The sequence below is a fragment of the Mya arenaria genome, chromosome 11 (assembly GCF_026914265.1).
Source record: "Mya arenaria isolate MELC-2E11 chromosome 11, ASM2691426v1".
Lineage (NCBI taxonomy): Eukaryota > Metazoa > Mollusca > Bivalvia > Myida > Myidae > Mya > Mya arenaria.
In genome coordinates this window covers 49,628,234-49,643,772 of record NC_069132.1, presented here as the reverse complement: position 1 = coordinate 49,643,772, position 15,539 = coordinate 49,628,234, and the positions used below count along the sequence as shown (strand labels likewise).

At 44.2% G+C, this 15,539-nt stretch overlaps 1 protein-coding gene across 1 annotated transcript in view; it reads right to left on the bottom strand.

The window, feature by feature from the left end:
• Nucleotides 1-10,374: 10,374 nt before the first annotated feature.
• LOC128208799 (son of sevenless homolog 2-like) overlaps nucleotides 10,375-15,539 on the bottom strand; it is a 32,765-nt gene continuing 27,600 nt past the window's right edge. The window contains exons 19-23 of the mRNA XM_052912400.1: nucleotides 14,947-15,064; nucleotides 14,129-14,301; nucleotides 13,630-13,746; nucleotides 13,023-13,287; nucleotides 10,375-12,859 (exon numbers count right to left, since the gene is read on the bottom strand). Coding sequence (XP_052768360.1) covers nucleotides 12,255-12,859; nucleotides 13,023-13,287; nucleotides 13,630-13,746; nucleotides 14,129-14,301; nucleotides 14,947-15,064 — 1,278 coding nt within the window. The 3' untranslated portion in view covers nucleotides 10,375-12,254. The remainder of the gene's footprint in view (nucleotides 12,860-13,022; nucleotides 13,288-13,629; nucleotides 13,747-14,128; nucleotides 14,302-14,946; nucleotides 15,065-15,539) is intronic.

Genomic DNA, 15,539 nt, shown 5'->3' with positions numbered 1-15,539 from the left:
ATTGTAGACAGTCAGTCAAGGTCACTGCTAGGTCCAGGGTATGAGCCCTGCATTGTAGACAGTCAGTCAAGGTCACTGCTAGGTCCAGGGTATGAGCCCTGCATTGTAGACAGTCAGTCAAGGTCACTGCTAGGTCCAGGGTATGAGCCCTGCATTGTAGACAGTCAGTCAAGGTCACTGCTAGGTCCAGGGTATGAGCCCTGCATTGTAGACAGTCAGTCAAGGTCACTGCTAGGTCCAGGGTATGAGCCCTGCATTGTAGACAAAGTCGGTCAAGGCCACTGTTAGGTACAGGGTATGAGCCCTGCATTGTAGACTAAGTCGATCAAGGCCACTACTAGGTCCAGGGTATGTGCCCTTCATGGTAGACAGTCAAGGCCACTGCTAGGTCCAGGGTATGAGCCCTGCATTGTAGACAGTCAGTCAAGGTCACTGCTAGGTCCAGGGTATGAGCCCTGCATTGTAGACAAAGTCGGTCAAGGCCACTGCTCGGTCCAGAGTATGAGCCCTGCATTGTAGACAAAGTCGGTCAAGGCCACTGCTAGGTCAAGGGTATGAGCCCTGCATTGTAGACAGTCAGTCAAGGTCACTGCTAGGTCCAGGGTATGAGCCCTGCATTGTAGACAAAGTCGGTCAAGGCCACTGCTCGGTCCAGAGTATGAGCCCTGCATTGTAGACAAAGTCGGTCAAGGCCACTGCTAGGTCCAGGGTATGAGCCCTGCATTGTAGACTAAATCGATCAAGGCCACTACTAGGTCCAGGGTATGTGCCCTTCATGGTAGACAAAGTCGGTCAAGGCCACTGCTAGGTCCAGGGTATGAGCCCTGCATTGTAGAAAGTCAGTGAAGGCCACTGCAAGGTCCAGGGTATGAGCCCTGCATTGTAGACAAAGTCAGTCAAGGTCACTGCAAAGTCCAGGGTATGAGCCCTGCATTGTAGACAGTCAGTCAAGGCCACTGCTAGATCCAGGGTATGAGCCCTGCATTGTAGACAGTCGGTGAAGGCCACTGCAAGGTCCAGGGTATGAGCCCTGCATTGTAGACTAAGTCGATCAAGGCCACTACTAGGTCCAGGGTATGTGCCCTTCATGGTAGACAGAATCGGTCAAGGCCACTGCAAGGTCCAGGGTATGAGCCCTGCATTGTAGACTAAGTCGATCAAGGCCACTACTAGGTCCAGGGTATGTGCCCTTCATGGTAGACAAAGTCGGTCAAGGCCACTGCTAGATCCAGGGTATGAGCCCTGCATTGTAGAAAGTCAGTGAAGGCCACTGCAAGGTCCAGGGTATGAGCCCTGCATTGTAGACAAAGTCAGTCAAGGTCACTGCAAAGTCCAGGGTATGAGCCCTGCATTATAGACAGTCAGTCAAGGCCACTGCTAGATCTAGGGTATGAGCCCTGCATTGTAGACAGTCGGTCAAGGCCACTGCAAGGTCCAGGGTATGAGCCCTGAATTGCAGACAGTCGGTCAAGGCCCCTGCTTGGTCCAGAGTATGAACCATGAATTGTCGACAAAATCGGTCAAGGCCACTGTTAGGTCCAGGGTATGAGCCCTGCATTGTAGACAAAGTCGGTCAAGGCCACTGCTCGGTCCAGAGTATGAGCCCTGCATTGTAGACAGTCAGTCAAGGCCACTGCTAGGTCCAGGGTATGAGCCCTGCATTGTAGACTAAGTCGATCAAGGCCACTACTAGGTCCAGGGTATGTGCCCTTCATGGTAGACAAAGTCGGTCAAGGCCACTGCTAGATCCAGGGTATGAGCCCTGCATTGTAGAAAGTCAGTGAAGGCCACTGCAAGGTCCAGGGTATGAGCCCTGCATTGTAGACAAAGTCAGTCAAGGTCACTGCAAAGTCCAGGGTATGAGCCCTGCATTATAGACAGTCAGTCAAGGCCACTGCTAGATCCAGGGTATGAGCCCTGCATTGTAGACAGTCGGTCAAGGCCACTGCAAGGTCCAGGGTATGAGCCCTGAATTGCAGACAGTCGGTCAAGGCCCCTGCTTGGTCCAGAGTATGAGCCATGAATTGTCGACAAAATCGGTCAAGGCCACTGTTAGGTCCAGGGTATGAGCCCTTCATTATGGTACAAAGTTGGTCAAGGCTGCTGCTAGGTACAGGGTATTAGCCCTGCATTATGGAACAAGGTCACTGCTAGGTACCAGATGTGAGCTCTGCATTATGGAACATAGTCGGTCAAGGTCACTGCTAGGTCCAAGATATGAGCTCTGCTTTATGGAACCAAGTTGGTCAAGGCCACTGCTAGGTCCAGGTTATGAGCTCTGCATTATGGAACAAAGTCAGTCAAGGCCACTGCTAGGTCCCAGATATGAGCTCTGCATTATGGAACAAAGTCGGTCAAGGTCACTGCTAGGTCCAAGTTATGAACTCTGCACTATGGAATGGTAGGTCAAGGTCACTGCTAGGTCCAGGGTATGAGCCCTGCATTGTTGACAAGTCCGTCAAGGCCACTGCAAGGTCCAGTGTATGAGCCCTGCATTATGGAACATTTTAGGTCACTGCTAGGTCCAGGTTATGAGCTCTGTGCTATGGAATGGTAGGTCAAGGTCACAGCTACATGTAGGTCCAGGTTATGAGCTTCGCATTATGAAACTGTCGGTGGGTGCATGTCCTTGGTATGAGTCCTGTATTACGGAATGAAGTTTGTCAATGCTGACAGGTCCAGGGAATGCAGCGAAAAATGCCTAAAACTGGGTTGTGAGGTTTCGAACATATCTCAGCATCCCTGCACTTTCCGCGGCTGGCACCAATTTTGCCATTTAGGGGACGCTATTCGATCACCGCGGTTCCATTCGCCTACAAGGCTATTTTACACTCTGAAATGAAGCGAAAAATGCCTAAAACTTGGGTGTGCGCTTTCGAACATATCTCAGCATCCCTGCACTTTCTGCGGCTGTCACCAATTTTGCCATTTAGGGGACGCCCAAACCTACAAGATGCACCTGCCGGGGTGATCGGGATGATTATTGGGCACCGTTTTCCAACGCGTCACAGTATGACCAAAACGCGACATTTCGTCCTTTTTTCACGTTACCAAAACGAACCCGGTACGGAACTGCGAATCCCGTATTACTCCGGTACCAATATGGCTAGGAGGTTGGTTCTGGTGTTGAAATTTAGGTCTCTCGATTCCCTTCAAGAAGAACCCGTCGGTGCCTGGAATGATATTGGATCGCCGGTTCCATTCACCTACAAGGCTATTTTACACTCTGAAATGAAGCGAAAAAGGCCTAAAACTGGGGTGTGCGGTTTCGAACATATCTCAGCATCCCTGCACTTTCCGCGGCTGTCACCAATTTTGCCATTTAGGGGACGCCCAAACCTACAAGATGCACCTGCCGGAGTGATCGGGATGATTATTGGGCATCGTTTTCCAACGCGTCACAGTATGACCAAAAACGCGACATTTCGTCCCTTTTTCACGTTACCAAAACGAACCCGGTACGGAACAGCAAATCCCGTATAACTCCGGTACCAATATGGCTAGGAGGTTGGTTCTGGTGTTGAAATTTAGGTCTCTCGATTCCCTTCAAGAAGCATCCGTCGGGGTGCCTGGAATGATATTCGATCACCGGTTCCATTCGCCTACAAGGCTATTTTACACTCTGAAATGAAGCGAAAAATGCCAAAACATGGGTGTGCGCTTTCGAACATATCTCAGCATCCCTGCACTTTCTGCGGCTGTCACCAATTTTGCCATTTAGGGGACGCCCAAACCTACAAGATGCAACTGCCGGGGTGATCGGGATGATTATTGGGCACCGTTTTCCAACGCGTCACAGTATGACCAAAACGCGACATTTCGTCCTTTTTTCACGTTACCAAAACGAAACCGGTACGGAACTGCGAATCCCGTATTACTCCGGTACCAATATGGCTAGGAGGTTGGTCCTGGTGTTGAAATTTAGGTCTCTCGATTCCCTTCAAGAAGAACCCGTCGGGTGCCTGGAATGATATTGGATCGCCGGTTCCATTCACCTACAAGGCTATTTTACACTCTGAATTGAAGCGAAAAATGCCTAAAACTGGGGTGTGCGCTTTCGAACATATCTCAGCATCCCTGCACTTTCCGCGGCTGTCACCAATTTTGCCATTTAGGGGACACCCAACGTACAAGATGCACTTGCCGGGATGATCGGGATGATTATTGGGCACGGTTTTCCAACGCGTCAAAGTATGACCAAAAACGCGACATTTCGTCCTTTTTCAACGTTATCAAAAACGAATCCGGTACGGAACTGCGAATCACTTATAACTACGGTACCAATAGGCCTAGCTAGGAGATTGGTTCTGGTGTTGAAATTTAAGTCTCTCGATTCCCTACAAGAAGCACCCGTCGGGGTGCCTGGAATGATATTCGATCACCGGTTCCATTCGCCTACAAGGTTAATTTACACTCTGAAATGCAGCGAAAAATGCCTAAAACTGGGGTGTGCAGTTTCGAATATATCACAGCTTCCCTGCACTTTATGAGGCTGTCACCAATTTTGCCATTTAGGGGACGCTCAAACCTACAAGATGCACCTGCCGGGGTGATCGGGATAATTATTGGGCACCGTTTTCCAACGTGTCAAATTATGACCAAAAACACGACATTTCGTCTTTTTTTAACTTTACCAAAACGAACCCGGTACGGAACTGCGAATCCCGTATTACTCCGGTACCAATATGGCTAGGAGGTTGGTTCTGGTGTTGAAATTTAGGTCTCTCGATTCCCTACAAGAAGCACCCGTTGGGGTGCCTGGAATGATATTCGATCACCGGTTCCATTCGCCTAAAAAACTATTTTACACTCTGAAATGCAGCGAAAAATGCCTAAAACTGGGGTTTGCGGTTTCGAACATATCTCAGCATCCCTGAACTTTCCGCGGCTGGGACCTATTTTGCTATTTAGGGGACGCCCAAATCTACAATATCCACCTGCCGGGTTGATCGGGATGATTATTGGGCACCGTTTTCCAATGCGTCAAAGTATGAGCAAAAACTCGACATTTCGTCCTTTTTCAACGTTACCAAAACGAACCCGGTACGGAACTGCGAATCCCGTATAACTCCGGTACCAATAAGGCTAGGAAGTTGGTTCTGGTGTTGAAATTTAGGTCTCTCGCTTTCCTACAAGAAGCACCCGTCGTGGTACCTGGAATGATATTCGATCGCCGGTTCTATTCACCTACAAGGCTATTTTACACTCTGAAATGCAGCGAAAAATGCCTAAAACTGGGGTGTGCGGTTTCGAACATATCTCAGCATCCCTGCGATTTCTTCGGCAGCACCAATTTTGCCATTTAGGGGACGCTCAAACCCACAAGATGCACCTGCCGGGGTGATCGTGATGATTATTGGGCACCGTTTTCCAACGCGTCAAATTATGACCCAAAACGCGACATTTCGCCCTTTTTTAACGTTACCAAAACGAACTCGGTACGGAACTGCAAATTCCGTACAACTCCGGTACCAATAAGGCTAGGAGGTTGGTTCTGGTGTTGAAATTTAGGTCTCTCGATTCCCTACAAGAAGCACCCGTCGTGGTACCTGGAATGATATTCGATCGCCGGTTCTATTCACCTACAAGGCTATTTAACACTCTGAAATGCAGCGAAAAATGCCTAAAACTGGGGTTTGCGGTTTCGAACATATCTCAGCATCCCTGCGATTTCTTCGGCAGCACCAATTTTGCCATTTAGGGGACGCTCAAACCCACAAGATGCACCTGCCGGGGTGATCGTGATGATTATTGGGCACCGTTTTCCAACGCGTCAAAGTATGACCAAAAAACGCGACATTTCGCCCTTTTTTAACGTTACCAAAACGAACTCGGTACGGAACTGCAAATTCCGTACAACTCCGGTACCAATAAGGCTAGGAGGTTGGTTCTGGTGTTGAAATTTAGGTCTCTCGATTCCCTACAAGAAGCACCCGTCGTGGTACCTGGAATGATATTCGATCGCCGGTTCTATTCACCTACAAGGCTATTTTACACTCTGAAATGCAGCGAAAAATGCCTAAAACTGGGGTTTGCGGTTTCGAACATATCTCAGCATCCCTGCGATTTCTTCGGCAGCACCAATTTTGCCATTTAGGGGACCCTCAAACCCACAAGATGCACCTGCCGGGGTGATCGTGATGATTATTGGGCACCGTTTTCCAACGCGTCAAAGTATGACCAAAAACGCGACATTTCGCCCTTTTTTAACGTTACCAAAACGAACTCGGTACGGAACTGCAAATTCCGTACAACTCCGGTACCAATAGGGCTAGGAGGTTGGTTTTGGTGTTGGAATTTAGGTGTCTCGATTCCCTACAAGAGGCACCCGTCGGGATGCCTGGATTGATATTCCCGTATCATGTTATTATTGAACAAATTTGGTCAAGGGCACTGCTACGTCCCAGATATGAGCTCTGCGTTATGGAACAAAGTCGGTCAAGGTCACTGCTAGGTCCAGGGTATGTGCTCTGCACTATGGAATGGTAGGTCAAAGTCACTGCTAGGTCCATGGTATGAGCCCTGCATTGTTGACAAAGTCCGTCAAGGCCACTGCTAGGACAAGTGTATGAGCCCTTTATTGTAGACAAAGTCGGTCAAGGCCACTGCAATGTCCAGTGTATGAGCCCTGCATTATCGAACATTTCAAGGTCACTGCTAGGTCCAGGTTATGAGCTCTGCGCTATGGAATGGTAGGTCAAGGTCACTGCTAGGTCCAGGTTATGAGCTCTGCATTATGAAACTGTCGGTCAAGGTCACTGCTAAGTCCAGGGTATGAGCACTGCATTATGGAACATTTCAAGGTCACTGCAAGGTCCAGGTTATGAGCTCTGCATTATGGAACAAAGTCGGTCAAGGCCACTGCTAGGTCCCAGATATGAGCCCTGCATTATGGAATGGTCAGTCAAGGTCACTGCAAGGTCCAGGTTATGAGCTCTGCATTATGGAATGGTCGGTCAAGGTCACTGCTAGATCCCACATAATTATGAGCTCTGCATTATGGAACAACGTCGGCCAAGGCCACTGCTAGGTCCAGGTTATGAGCTCTGCATTTTTGAATGGTCAGTCAAGGTCACTGCAAGGTCCAGAGTATGAGCCCTACATTGTAGAAAAAGTCCGTCAATGCCACTGCGAGGTCAAGGGTATGAGCCCTCTTTTGTAGACAAAGTCTGTCAATGCCATTGCTAGGTCCAGGGTATGAGCCCTGCATTGTAGACTAAGTCGATCAAGGCCACTACTAGGTCCAGGGTATGTGCCCTTCATGGTAGACAGTCAATGCCATTGCTAGGTCCAGGGTATGAGCCCTCTATTGTAGACAAAGTCGGCCAAGGCCACTGCGGGGTCCAGGGTATACGCCCTGCATTGTTGACAAAGTCGGTCAAGGCCACTGCGGGGTCCAGGGTATGAGCCCTGCATTGTTGACAAAGTCCGTCAAGGCCACTGCAAGGTCCAGTGTATGAGCCCTTTGTTTATTTAAAGTCGGTCTAGGCCACTGCTAGGTTCAGAGTATGAGCTCTGCATTATGTAACAAAGTCGGTCAAGGCAACTGCTAGGTTCATTGTATGAGCTTCGCATTATGGAACAAAGTCAGTTAAGGCCACTGCTAGGTTCAGAGTTTGAGCCCTGCATTATGAAACAAAGTCGGTCAAGGCCACTGCTAGGTTCAGAGTATGAGCTTCGCATTATGGAACAAAGTCAGTTAAGGCCACTGCTAGGTTCAGAGTTTGAGCCCTGCATTATGAAACAAAGTCGGTCAAGGCCACTGCTAGGTTTAGAGTATGAGCTCCGCATTATGGAACAGTCAGTCAAGGCTACTGATAGGTCTAGAGTATTAGCCCTGTATTAAGGAATGAAGTTTGGCAAAGCTGATATGGACAGGATTTGAGCCCTTTTTAGCAGCAAAACAAATGACGTTGCTAGAAACAGAAATATGATATACATGACCATTCAAGTATTTTAAGGCAAAATTCTTCATCAGTTCTAACTTGAGCTGTATACATGTTCCTTTCATGTGAGGTCAGGGTCAAAGGTGGCCTGTTGAACATTTGTGACCAAGCCTCAAAATGAAGATGTCACTGTTGAATAATTTTGATTTGTTGAAACCATTTCATAATCTCTCCCACCAGGGATGATCAGATGTGTTTAAAGGCTGGCTTAGTTCCTGGTCTGATGATATATGTTACAAAGTTCAATGTGTACACCAAAGAAAACAAGAGATGTTTGTCAAACATTATGCCCCCCCCCCCCCTGAGCGCCATGTTTTCAGGATTATATGGACAATTGAATGAAATTTGCATGGACCGAAATGACAGCTGATTTGTTGCCGAAAATCCAGAGTCATCAGCTGGTCACCAGAAACCTAAATGTCAATTTCGAGGGCCATGGGTGCAAGCATTGTCAAGTTATCACACAGATAAGTTTTTTTCGTTCAAGGTCACTGTGACCTTGACCTTTGACCCGATGACCCATTAAATCATAAGGGGTCATCTACAAGTCAGATGCAACTCCAAGTCAAGTTTGAAGGCCATGGGTTCAGGCATTGTTGAGTTATCACTCGGACAACCTTTTACCATTCAAGATCACTGTGACCTTGACCTTTGGCACTATGAATCCTAAAATCAATAAGGGTGATCTACTGGTCAGGCTTCACATCCATGTCAAGTTTAATGATCATAGGTTCAGGCATTGTTGAGATATCAGTGGGGGAAGATTTGTTAACTTTTTTGCATTAAAGGTTACTGTGACATTGACCTTGGCCTGATGACCCCCAAAGTCGATAGGGGTCATCTACTGGGCAGGCCCAACCTTCATGTCAAGTTTGATGACCATAGGTCCAAGAATTGTCGGGTTTGCTTTCAAGGTCACTGTGACCTTGACCTTTGACCCCCAAAATCAATAGGGGTCACCTACTGGTCAGGCCCAACCTCCATGTCAAGTTTGAGGGCCATGGGTGCAGGCATTGTTGAGTTATCACTTGGACAACCTTTTATCATTCAAGGTCACTGTGACCTTGACCTTTGGCCCAATGACCCCTAAAATTAATAGGGACAACCTTCTGGCCAGACTCACCCTCCAACTCAAGTTTGAGGACCATGGGTGCAGCCATTGTCAAGTTATCACTCGGATAACCTTTTACCATTCCAGGTCACTGTGACCTTGACCTTTGGCCCAATGACCCCTTAAATCAATAGGGACCATCTTCTGGCCAGGCCCAACCTCCAAGTCAAGTTTGAGGGCCATGGGTGCAGGCATTGTCGAGTTATCACTCGGACAACCTTTTACCATTCCAGGTCACTGTGACCTTGACCTTTGGCCAGATGACCCCCCAAAACCATAGGGGTCATCTCCTGGTCAGGCCAATTCTCCAAGTCAAGTTTGAGGGCCATGGGTGCAGGCATTGTTGAGTTATCAATCAGACAACCTTTTACCATTCAAGGTCACTGTGACCTTGACCTTTGGCCCTATGACCCCCAAAAACAATAGGGGTCATCTACTGGTCAGGCCCAACCTCCAAGTCAAGTTTGAGGGCCATAGGTGCAGGCATTGTTGAGTTATCACTCGAACAACCTTTTACCATTCAAGGTCACTGTGACCTTGACCTTTGACCCATTGAGCCCCAATAAAATAGGGTTCAGCTACTGGTCAGGCCCAACCTCCATGTCAAGTTTGAGGGCCATGGGTGCAGGCATTGTCACGTTATCACTCGGACAACCTTTTACCATTCAAGGTCACTGTGACCTTGACCTTTGGCCTGGTGACCCCCAAAAACAATAGGGGTCATCTACTGGTCAGGCCCAACCTCCATGTCAAGTTTGAGGGCCATGGGTGTAGGCATTGTAGGTTGAGTTATCACTCGGACAAGCTTTAAAATTATTTTACCATTAAAGGTCACTGTGACCTTGACCTTTCACCCGATGACCCCCAAAATCAATAGGGGTCATCTACTGGTCAGGCCCAACCTTCATGTGAAGTTTGATGACCATACATCCAGGAATTGTTGAGTTATCACTCGGACAAGCTTTGGTCTACCGACGGACCGACCGACCGACATACCGACATGCCTGTGCAAAGCAATATACCCCTCTTCTTCGAAGGGGGGCATAATAAATATACTTCTCAAAATTGACTTAGGATCCCCTAAGGCTACTACTAACATATCTAAGTAGAAATGATCCACTGGCAGTACTGATACAAGACTTATTCGTCCAGTTCAAAAGTTTGTCTCAAAACTACAGTACTTTTATCAGAATTTTTTTTTAGAAAGTTTAAACAAGCATTTTACATTTCCTTGGAACAGCTATACATTTTGAAACCGAAAATGTGAGTACTTGTATATATACACATATTGGGAAAGAAATTAATTGAAACTGAAAGTCAAATTTGCTCATGATCTTTATTGTATTTCTCTGAATAGAACAGATGTACAGACATTTAAAACATAACAAAGAATGAAGAGCACATTTCTGTGTACTTACAGAACCTAACACAGTCACCTTTCGCAACTCTGTGGCAAACTTACTTAAACTTCCATTTCTTGCCAATTGTGTTTGTGATGTAAAAGTCAAATGTATGTCTAGTATCACCATTTTGACAGAAATCCAAGTGCTTCATATATGTTTGCCTATATCAGAACCATGTTAAACTTAAGTGCAAAGTTAATCCAGATTTGAACGACTCAATCTATTGTTAATTTCACACACAGCTGATGCACCAGCCAAAACCACATCTGGGAAGATCACTTGTGGACATGCAGAACTTCCAGTACTATAAGCCTGATGGGTTTGTGCCTTTTATGATGCTGGGTATGTGAATTTGATTATATCAAAAGCCAAAATGGCTTGTGCTCAAAAACTTGTATGGTACTGACTGTAGAACTAAGATAGAAATGCATTCGGGAAATCTTAATTTTTCATATTTACTTCAATTCATCCATTATGTGTTCGCTAAAAAAATCAAAGAATGTTATCAAACTTTATTACCATGAAAGTTGAAAGATCAAATTTTTTAAAAATCGCCAAATTTGATTGAATATTACTTTCTTAATACATGAACAATTCTAAATGTATGCGAGACAAACAAAGATAACAATTGTGGCACCTGAAGCTGAAGTCTCATGAAGTACTTGCTATCTTAACCAATCAACGTATCCTACAATGGCTTTTTTAAATTAGTACTTCTGAGTAGTATTAATATATCTTTTTCACAACTATGAGCTTTACTCGTCAGATGAGGAAAAATTAATTCAATTGTTCAAGTAACAGGTATAACTGTCTGATTTTTGACACTAGTATAATTAAAACCAATTATTTGTGTTTTCTTTAATAATAGTTTTTTTTATAATCTGATGAAGGCCTTACTCCAAAACATTTAGATATTAAAGTTTTAAAAAAACATATCATGTTTGTGTGATTTTTCATATATCATAAATATTTAATGTTTATCTTGATCTTACAATATTTTCCCATATGCTTGTTGCTGATGGCCCTACTCGGTATTTGCAAACTATACATGCAGTGGGATTTCCCAAGAAACTTAATGATGTTAACTACATGTATACATCTGTCAATTTTGACTTTTCTGGAAACCATTGATTTGTTATTGCGCTTGGATTCAGCATTTCCAACATGTATAACATGCGTGGATAGCACACCACAACCAATAATGATTTTGTCAGCTTTTCCATTGTAATTAGACAAAAATAATTTGCATCATCATGAAGGCAAGCAATATTGTAGCCACACTTTGAAAAAAACATACATGTACACTGTACTATCAACTGTCCGTCCATGCTTTTTGTGTAACTTTCTGTAAATGCCTTTGATGTGAAACTTTAAAGCATTACTGGGTTTCAACATGTGCATGTTACACTCAACTCTTTAATCATAATTTGATATAACCTGATATAAAGTGAAATTCATTTTTCAAGGTTGATTTCATTGCTCAATTTAATTTCAAACTTATCAATAAAACAATTCCTTCATGACTTAAAATTTTGAGAAAAAAAATCTTTGGCATACTGGAAATACAATTTCTCAAGACTGAACTAAAATACATAGTAGGTACATGCAGGTACATTGTAGGTACATGCAGTCAAGAACTGGTCCTGATATCCTCATTCAAATAATGCTGTGAAGTCCCTACGACAGATCAACACCATCTATGGTGTTTTACACAATAGTGACTCAATTACATTGTGATGCAGCACTAGCAAAACTTCACAGAATGACCAAAACAAGTAGAAGCTTCAATATTAATTAGCTACTCTGTTTGCGCGCATGCTGGCGGTATGTTTTTGGCGGTAAAGCTGGAATATCACTGTTCTCTCCGTTGAAATTAAAAATGTTTTCATTATTATCACTGTTGCGAGAGTCTCTTCCTCCAAAGTAGCGTGGTAATGTAGCACTATGAATCTGCCCTCCATAGCCGGATGTCAACTGTGCCGCACTTTGAGTGCGGGCCTGTATAGGAGGTATTGAGGCTGTCGACGAGCGTGAATACACAGTCTGTGACACTAACGTGGGCGTACGCGGCTGAGTCACGGGGGCAGCCGGAACTTGACTATGGCTATGACTACGACTTAAGGAGTTTGTATTGTACATGGAATCGCGCCGGGGTGGGACGGGTGGCGGCTGATCGTGGTCCGCACGGGGCGGAACCTCCGGGGGCTCGGGGGAAAACGACCGCATGAACACATGATCACTACTAGCAATGCTCGATACAGAGTCTCTACTACTAGCAGTTGTCCGCCTGCGTGGGGGCAGGGGAGGGGGCTGCAACTGCAGCTCAGAGTCTGTTGCCAGGGAAACAAGCTCAGCAGTTGGCACATTTGCTTGACTAACAGTAACTGTGGAACTAGACCCTGAAATAAATTTATGGAAAAGTAAGATTTTATTTTTAAGTTCAAACAAACAAGAACATCTGTACGTAAAATGTGTTTTTAGGAACTTATTTTTCATCACTTAGAACTCTTTATTTCAAAAATGTTTTCACTTATGTCATAACCAAAAACATTTAGGACTCACCCTGCCCTACGGTTACATTAGCAAACACCCCATTATCCCCTCCCACTGTGGTTGCTATGGAGACTGCTCCAGGGCTAATGGGTGTGGTAGGGGTGGGCGGGGTCAAACACTGCGGGGATGATTGGGACTCTTGGTCCTCCTCGATCCGCTGGTACCCCCCACCAAATGGGGTGAAGGAAAATGTGTGGCCGCGAGTGGCATTGTGGCGATCACGTGCCTGGGGACGAATTCCTGGTGACTTTAAGGAATAGTTGTACTTTTTGGGCTGAAAATTATTATTTTCAAAGTACATGGACATGTAGAGTAATGTGATTTGAAAGATGTCTATTCTCAGTAACAGTCTAAAATTCAGATTAAATAACAATGACTGTCATATTCTGATCATATCATTATTACTACTGTGAAGAATTATAGTGCTAAATACATTAAATATTGTTAAGAATTATTACACTTGTATTACATTATTTCTTGAGTCTTTTATGATTTAAATATGTATATTTGTATACATGTTTATTCCGATAGCAATCCCCAACAGTAAATTTAGTAAAGCCAAGGGTAACTTTATAAGGCTTGGGTTAATAAAAGCAACAAATGTTTCAACACTTACAAATTTGGGCACCTGGCGACACCCTCGCGGCTCTATTTCGAGAGAGCGACCGTACAGGTACTCGTTAAACCACTTCTCATCATTCTCCCCAAGGGGCTCCAGATTCTCAATGAAATCCTATCAAAAGATAACCACATCAAGCATGGATTGTTTTAAAGTTTTTCATACAAATAACAGGCATTTTTTTCTTTAAAATATATTGTTATAACACTAATATGACTAGTTCTAATGTTTGCTGTGTCTAATAGGTGAAGAAAACTATCTCTCACTCAATGTTTGTAAGGCATAAACGAAAGATTTAATTGTACAGAAAATAATAAGACTACTGATCCTTCATAGGAAGATCATGTCCAGCCTTCTCTTATAATAAACATTATGTTAATTTATAAAATCACAGCATAACTACTACAATGAATTAAAAATATAAAGGAAATTCATATATTATGAAAATTAAGACTTAGATGAATGTAAAACAAAATTAACAACAAGAGTCCATTACCCGGATGCTTGGTTCAACAGTAAGACAGTATGGCTGGTTCTGGTATTGCTGTATTTCTCCCGTGATCTCTGCCACCTTGCGCCGCTTGCTGAAGTTGACCAGGCCTTCCTGGTTCCGCTTCAAGAAGTCTGGGTTTCCCTCCTCTGTCTTCAAGATGTTTGTCAGGTACATGCCTGCCATTGGAGGAAGAATGGGAGGTTAGTTACACATCATTATTTCTACTAAGGTCAAGCAAAATGGACACTGTCTCACCCAATGTCACTGCTACTAAATAATTTCCAGATATTTGGTTGTTTACGGTAACTTGGTGTTAAAATAATTAATTCAAAACAATTAGTTGTCAATGTAATTCATCTTGATATCTTAAACTTACTTACGTATTGTTAATTCAAGCCACATAGTCAAATGAAATTCAAAACCATTGTGTCTCATGTTCAATGGGGCCACAACAACAGTTTGATTTAAGAGGAATGATAACAGACAGAAAATCCCGATTCTGTTGCTTTTCATAGTTTGAGTAGAAGTGATTCAGGCCAAAATAAGGGTATGTTCACTTTGTCCTCTTGAAATTGTTTGCAGAGCCATTTATATACATTTCAAGGTACTTCTTACTGTTTTTAATGTAAATGTCATGCAAAAACAAACTTTACAACTATTTGATAGTCTGAAATTGAAAGCTTTTGATCATGATTTCAGGATTAATTCTTAATGGCATCATGTCCTTTGGAAGAACTATCAAGAAGATTAATTTCATTGCACTTCTTTAGGTGCACCAATGCACAGGAAGTAGCACAGGTGTATACATGTTGAGCTCTTACCGAGGAAGGGTACACACGGTGGGTTGATGGACCGCAGTTTCTCAATGTACTTCTTGAAGTGATCCGAGTTCAGCTCCTTGTTGTCATTCATCGCCTTCACTAGACGGTGGTTCACTTCCTGCAAAGAAAAACAAGGCAATGCACCCATAGATTTTAGTGCTTACCAACTTCCCTTGCCTCAATTGTGATGAAACCTGTCTCGACTCTTGACTCCAATCCCTGGGTAAGAACCAGTACTGTTGTCTAAAATAAGAAGCCATGAGAAATTGCCCAAGGTTGGGCTTGAACCAACAACTTTTTGGCTGAAAGACAGACACCTTTACACCTAAACCACCAACAAGAGAGCCAACTATCATAAAATACTCCTGTCCTCCTATAAGGACACCAAATTAGGTGACAAGTGGATGTACATTCAGACAAAAAGAGACTGAGATATTATTCTATATTATTTTATGACCAAAATTGGTGATGATAGGACAAAGGCTTGTAAAGAAATTGATTAGACAAGATAACTTTTAGGCAATTTCTATAATTAAAGGACGATAACTCTCCAGTGACTTGTGCGATATGGCTGGTTGTTGAACTTGTCCAAA